Below are 7,676 nucleotides of genomic sequence, written 5' to 3' on the forward strand. Positions count from 1 at the left end.
AACAGCAGTGTTGAGACACTGGGGGTTAAGAATGTACTTTCTCCTCCTAGGGCCTGGCCCCCAGTGGAATTTTTCTGGAACCCCAGGAAAGGGGTTAATGAACAGGGTGGACCACGGCTCTGGGAGCTCAGGGAATAAGAAGAGAATACTTGGATGTGACAGTCTATGATAATCACAACTCAGAAAGGCAGCCAAAACCATGTCATCCAGCCACTCTGTTTGTAAGCCATGGTCATAAATTAGTATCAGCAGAGGCTTTACTAACCAAGCAACATGAAACATCCACCCAACTATTGGACCATATCAAACAGTAAGATTTAAACACCACCTGAAGTTATAGAAATTTTAAGTGCCACAATAAGCACCTTTCCCCTTGCAATACCTTTTTTTAAAAGATTTTATTTATTTATTTAAAAGAGAGACAGAGAGAACATGAGGAAGGGGAGGGGGAGAAGGACAAGCAGACTCCCTGCTGAGCAGGGAGACAGTTACAAGGCTCGATCCCAGGACCCTGAGATCACAACCTGAGCCGAAGTCAGATGCTTAACCAACTGAGCCACCCAGATGCCCCTCTCCCTGGTACCTTTGTAGGTACATATACCAGTAAATTTTACCTTATCCCCCCCCGCAAATGTCTTTAGTAAGCAAAATGTCTTTATTGAGTCTTTTAATACATTATCTTTATAAGAAAATCATAAATGTTGTTTTTCCTTTCTTCCCCAGCCACTAGGAAAGCTACAATACTAATTTGGTGGGGGCAATTCTTGGTTCATGATCAGTGCTCAATAACTATGTATGGAAGGGAAGGGCAGGAAAGGACAGGGAAGAAGGGAGGGGAGGGAGAGTGGAAGGAAAACTTAAAGCCACGTATTTCGTGCATTGTTGTTTGGGCTGGTCTGTACATTGCAGAGAGAGGAGAACATATCCGATTTTTAGGACTTCCAAAGTCATCCCCTGGTATTGTTAACAGTTCCAGTACTCAAAACTTCTCTCTATTAAGAAGTCCTCCCTATAGCTAATATAAATCCTCTCTGCTTGATCTTAAGCCCACTTACTCTGGTTCTGTCTCAGAGGAGAACGTGAACAGCTGATCTCAACACTTGGTACAATAAGTCTTCATACATTTAAAGAGAGTAAGTCATCACTTCATTGCCTTTTCTTCTTCCCTTAACAAACCCAATTCCCATAGCCTTCCTCCATGGATCCTGTTTTCTAATCCCTTAATCCAATGATGCATATTAGTACTCAGTTCAAAGTCGGTAAAAATAGCATGTTGTCAAATGGTGGTATCAGGAGATCCAGAACAAACACCCCCAACATGAGAAGCTTCTGTCTCACCCCCTCAGACAACCTCTGTGGAGTCTGAAGAGAGCATGGATTATTCCCTGGCCTCTCCTCCAAGGACGGGAGGTGGAACACAGTTTGTACAGGTGTGTTTGGGCTGTCACAGACATACAGTGGGTAACCAAACAGATGTGGTTCCTGTGTCATGAGCAGTCTGTCAGTCTGGATGTGAGTGACTGAGTGTGTGTGTGTGTGTGTGTGTGTGTGTGTGTGTGTGTGTGAGCACGCATACCAGGGAGGAGATGGAGTGGCTGTGTATTTTGTCAGTCAACAGCTTTCAAGTGGCATCTGCCACAGCAACAATCAACCTGTTGTATCATCACCAAATTGATCATTCTGGAATATGATCACCTTAGTCCTCAGGTGCTCATATCACGGAGCACCCACAGCCTGGAGCTGCCACTGTCTCCTGGCTACGAGGCTATCAGAGGCATAGAGCATCTCATAACCTGTCTCATTCATCCCAGGCTCCAGGTACTGGTAGAGCATTTGGTCTTATCATACTGTTGCTGTTGTCACTCTTGGGGATTTTTCCTTCTACCAGTTTAGTACCCTTCCCCTCTCCCCCTAATCTATCCATTAATTCATAAATACTATTATGGGCCCAGCAGTGTGTGCTAAGTTCTTTTATTTCTAGCCCTCCTTTCAGGGGTGGATGTGGCTGTAATATCTCAGCATTGCAAGCCTAAAATGGTAACTGGGACTGGGGAAAGGGCATTGTCTGATAGGTGGAGGCAGAGAAGAGGGAGTTGGCTTATAAAATACACCTCTTATCCTTGGGGAAAAGGCAAGCAGATACATACCCTCCTGCGATTCAGACCCAGACAGTCCCTCTAAAGCCTGTTTACGTCTTACAGCCTGAAAATGCACCATCATCATTTCTTGAAGTCATTACTCAGAACACACCCCCACTGCATTTCATTTTTATTATCTCCATTTTAGGAACAATTAAATGGAAGCAGAGAGCAGTAGCAATGAAGCAAATCATGAGAGGCTCTGATAAAGACAGAAGCCTGAATGCTCGCTGGAACTGCTTCTCTGTGCCAGACTATTTTTAATGCAAGTTTATGCAGCTGTCCCCCACTTAGACAGAAGACTTACAAATGAACCCACTCTGCACACTTTTTCCAACCATTCCCTGCCCTTTCCAACTCACCATGCTATCCCTGCACACATATATGCATGCCTTCCCTGTGAAACGTTCTTTTCCACATTCTTACATACCAAAGAGATTACCTGGCTCTCTGCGAACGTAATTCTGATCCAGAGATCTGCTATTCTGAGCCCTGACCCATGCCTCCTTAGTAGCTACTTACATAGGATCCCATTAAAAGTTCACAAGAGCAGGTGCTGTTTATGTTTTTTAAAAAGGACGTTGCGTAAATATATGAAATTTGTGTATGCTTGAAGTGTTTTCAGAGAAAATACATAAGACCTGGAAACAATGATTTCTCAGGAGAGAGGCCTGAGGGAACCAAGGATCACAGATAAGAGGATGTTCTTTTCCCTGGATACCCTTTTGTACCATTTGACTTAGCACCATGTGGAAGTGTTACCTAAGAAAAGGAGGAGAGCACCGACTGACATTTGTTGAATACTGGCTATGTTTCAGTCACTATTAACTGGTGTTTTACTATAAAATCTCCTTTAATCTTTACAACAGCCTTATGTAAAACCCTATTTTACAAAAGGGAAATAAAGTTGGGTAGTATTGTCGTCTGGTTTACACAGCTGATAAATGGCACTGTGGGGCATTCATCTCAGCTCTCTGTTATTATTATTATTATTTAAATTCAATTAGCCAACATGAAGTACATCATTAGTTTCATCTCTTTTCGATTTCCAAAACCATGCTCAGTCCCAGATTACATTGCCTGGACTTCAAGTCTTTCAGAAGGAGCCAGATTTTTAAAAGAATGGCTGTGAGACTACTTTTTAAAACCTGAAAGGATGCAGTGAAGGCCCCATCACAATGGTTTACACCAACATCTGAGTCTTCCTCAACCCGAGGCTCCTTGTTGAAAACTTGAGGCTCGCCACCACTGGGAAGTTGGGCCTCACTAAAGATGGCCCCCGCCCCGCCCCCCAGAGTGTTGCTGGCTCACGCGCCTGCTCTCCCACCCTCTTCAGTAAACCAGTCTGTCCACCTGGGAGAGTTTCAGGCAGAAGTGAACTAACATTCCTAAGCATATGGATTCTTCATTTATTTAACGGTTATCTTTTGAGAGGTCACTCTGAGCCAGGCACTCCTCGGAAGTGTTAGGATTACAGAGGTGAACAAGGTCCTTGCTCCCAGGAAGCATCTGTCCTCGTGTGAAGAGACAAGCAATAAACAATCAGGCAAATAGGCAAAACATCAGGTAGAAAATACACTGAAGAAAATTAAAATCAGCTGTTCTGCTGGAGTGACTGGGTGGCTACTTTAGCTTGAGTCACCAAGGAAGGCCTTCTGAGGAGATGATATTTATCTAAATGACAAGAATGACAAATATTCCCTGGGAGCTACTGTCCTTAGAAACAAACTCAGGCTCCTTTTGTGTGCTTCAGCTCATACCCCAATTCCATTCCAAGCACTTGCTTATTTACAATGTGAAATTTGCAATCCCAGAAGCTAGATCCAGAAAGGACCCTAGGACTCTTCTTAATCTCATGCCATGATTTTAGACATAAGAAAAGAAAGATTCAGAAAAGTAAAAAGAGCAGGTCACATAGCTAGTTAGGGGCATGACCGGAGGCTGCGGGTCCTGTCTTTTAGCCTTCATTTCCCCCACAAATCCAGATTCCTTCCCCACTTATCTTCCCAGTGTCCATTTCCTCACTGTAGACTCTTCACCCTGGTGCCTACCTCTATGGAGTCCACAGGCACTAAATCTTCCCTGGACCACATGGAAACTTCTAGAGTGGTATTAGAAATCCTGAGAATACAGAGGGTCCTGGGAGCCAGGGTAACGGGGAAAAATGTATAACTTCCCATGGTACAATTTCAGCACATCCCAGACATGCTCTAGGCCTATGCCTGGTTCCTGCCACCCCTCGCTACCCACAAGTAAGCCCTAACAAGGAGTTCCACACTGGGGAGCCTCCTGGCTCTGTGAACTCAAAGGACAGTAAAGACCCCTCTCTTCAGCAATGTTTCCTGACTTAACCAAGTCTGTATGAAAATGTTCTATTCTATGATCCCACCGCCTCCCAAAATGCCTTATAAAAAGATTAACCACAGAATTTCTTTAAATAACAAGCTCCCTTAGTACATTTAAAGTAAGATCTATGAAAACTCAGTCTACATAAAGATTTTATCTCCCTGCTGCCCCCCAAAAGAGGTATTACATCAAGGGCAATAGCATAAACTTGGATTCTTAATGATAGATTTTAGACTTGTATTATGTAATGGTTCTCTTTCATTTGACACATATTATTGAACCTCTCTATGCAATACACTCTTCCAGGTTGCTGGGAGGACACAGCGATATAAAGACACAGCCTCTGCAGCCTGGATGCACAAATATACACAACTCCTAACACCGACAGATGTGATAGTGTTACAACAGAGGTAGGAACAAAAGCTACAGGGGACAAGGGAATGTGAGAGATTATATCTCAGTCAAAGATCAGAGAAGAAGACAATAACATTTTAATTGGGTTTCAAAGGATGGTTATGATTTATATAATTGGACAACCCATTCCAGAAAAAGGAAACATCATGACATGCTGTACAGGAAGCAAGATGCACAGAGAGAGCCCAGTGTAGCTTGATGGTAAGACAGGAAACAGCAATGCAAAGAAGACAGGCCTTGAAAGGTAGACCAGAGCCTTGAATGCAATAATAAAGTCTGGACCCAATTCATAAACCACAGAAGCTCTGAGCAAGTTTTGGGCAGAAAAAGAATGTAATCAGAGTTGTGCCTTAGGAAACTCATTCTAGCAGCCATGTCCAGGACTGATCTGAATGGATAAAGGTAGGCATCAAGGACAGGGAGGCCCATTTTAAAAGTTATTACATGGTTCCTAGATCATACAAGGGGGAGTAAATTCAAGGGCTACCATAAATGTAGAGTTGTTAAGAAGGGAAAGGATCCATATCCCAGGGAAGGTGTCTAGTTTTGGGAAGTGGGGGCTGGTCACAGGCCTCAGATTCCAGCCTTGAGAAGTCAGCATGAGTGACAGTAAGTGGCATCTCTTCAAGGAAGGACAGGTGTGAGATGCGCCCTACTTGAGGCAGTAATCGAGTCTACTGTATAAAAGCTACCCCAGGCTGGACATCTCTGATCCACGTATGAAGCCTCAGTTATTAATAACTCCTCTTCTGGAGATACACAGAAGTGCCTGTTTTACATGAGGTCCCAGAACACTTCTTAAATTATTATGTCTCTACAGCAGCGGTGAAAAGCAGCTTGACTGGGGTGAAGAGCAGGAGCCCAGGGGAAAAGCACTTCTGAACAAATGATAACTCAGTAGAGGGAGAACAACTTTAATCAAGAACGTAAGGAATAATCTCAGTCTTATAGCTGTGCCCTGATGTAAGGGACTATAGGACTGACTGAGGTCTTTCACTTTTAAGAATAAGGCCCTGGGTTTTCACTACATGAGCCATACATGCTGTTTCACAGGTGAGCTTTCACGTAACTACCTGTCCTGGGCTCTCTGACAAGATGGTGAATTTCAAGAAATTTATCTCTGATCTCTTTTCCTGGCTGTTTTTTCTAGAAATATATAGTTAGGTTTCCATTCCAGTCAGAGCCATGCTGACACCCTGAAGCTTGCTCTCAGCCAATTGACCCGCAGAGTCTATAGAAATTGCCTTAAATCAGTGTTTCCCAGCATGTTTTACAGAATATGAATTTCATGAACAAAGGGGTCTCATAGTAAAATAAATTTGGGAAATACCAGATTAAGTAAAATTAAAGATGGCTTTTTGCTATAGACAGGACTCCTCTGGACTTTCTAATGTTATTATGTTCTGGGAACCTCCCAGAACGAGAAACGGAAGGTAGCATCTTCGAACCTTATTCATCCACAGAACCATTTCTCAGCAAAGCATCTCAAGGAAAAAATTACCTGAAGAACATACAAGAGAAACACCAGTGCTGACATTACTCTCGGGAACATCTGTATTTAAATAGGAATCAGGGATAACAACAAAAGCAAATACCTGTTAAGTGCTTACTATGTGCCAGGCACCTTTCTAAGTCCTTTACGTATATTAACATATTTAATCCTAATAAAAATTCTGTGATCTTGGTACTATTATTTTTTAATCCCAGTTTACAGACAAGGAAACTTGAGGCACAGAGTAGTTAAGAGATTTGTCCAAGGTCCTAAGTAGACAAGTCTGTGAGTAGAGGAGCTAGGAATTGAACCTAGGTGGTCTGGCACCCAGAGAAATTAATTTCTAATTGGTAGAGCTTCAGACACTGGGATCAGCTGGCAGTGGGAGAGATCCTGAGAGAAGCCTAGCATGGCAAGCCTCTAATCACGGTAAATTCAAACCTGCGTGCTTGTAAATTAGGTTTCATTGACCTCCCCAGTATACTGTGTATGAAACAACTTCTGAATTGTATCACTGATTTTATTTCTTCGCCAAATTATATTATATTATACATGCATACTCTCTTCCATTAGGATAAAGTCATGATTCAGACAGCACCATAACCAATAAAAATGGTAATGCATAAAGAAAATAATCTCTTGATTAACCAAAGGAGCAAGAAAATGAAGATGCAAGTTTGAGGAATGGTTTCTCCTATGTTCTTCAAAGTACTGCACTCTTAATTCCCAGCTCAGAGACCAAAACCAAGGTTTGGTTTTGTTTTCCTTGAATGTGTTGCAAAATTTTATATCTCTACCCATCTACTTTGCTCAAGAATTGTCAAAAGATATGTCCTACCCTCTCCCACTTCCTCTCCTTGTTCAGAAGGATTATCACCAATTTCGGGTGCATCTGGTAGCCATCTTCACTGAAGGACAGATTTCTTCCTTCAAAAGTGACATTGATCAGATACCTGTAAAGATAAAATAAAAGAAAGGTTAAAAGTATGAAGAAGGTATGCCAACAAGATAGTTACAGAGACAGAGAGAAAGGTGAATGGAGACAGACACATAGATCAATATACAAATATTACCGTGAAACCTGATATCCCTCCAACTCCCATTTGGTTATACATAGAGTCATCCAAGTTTTTACATAATGGGAATAATATGAAAAGACAAAAAGAAACGTACTTCATTAGATTTGTAAGGCTTAAATGAGATAACTTACCATGAGGCCTGGTACATAGTAAACCCTCCTTAAGCGTTAACAATTTTTTTTAAAGATTTTATTTATTTATTTGACA

The 7,676-nt window shown here is 42.1% G+C and overlaps 1 protein-coding gene across 1 annotated transcript in view; it reads right to left on the bottom strand.

The window, feature by feature from the left end:
* The window catches only part of GRIN2B (glutamate ionotropic receptor NMDA type subunit 2B), a 420,098-nt gene that overhangs the window by 100,058 nt on the left and 312,364 nt on the right, over positions 1 to 7,676 (bottom strand). Inside the window, exon 5 of the mRNA XM_034645464.1 lies at positions 7,229 to 7,343. Coding sequence (XP_034501355.1) covers positions 7,229 to 7,343 — 115 coding nt within the window. The remainder of the gene's footprint in view (positions 1 to 7,228; positions 7,344 to 7,676) is intronic.

Source organism: Ailuropoda melanoleuca, chromosome 16, assembly GCF_002007445.2.
Source record: "Ailuropoda melanoleuca isolate Jingjing chromosome 16, ASM200744v2, whole genome shotgun sequence".
Lineage (NCBI taxonomy): Eukaryota > Metazoa > Chordata > Mammalia > Carnivora > Ursidae > Ailuropoda > Ailuropoda melanoleuca.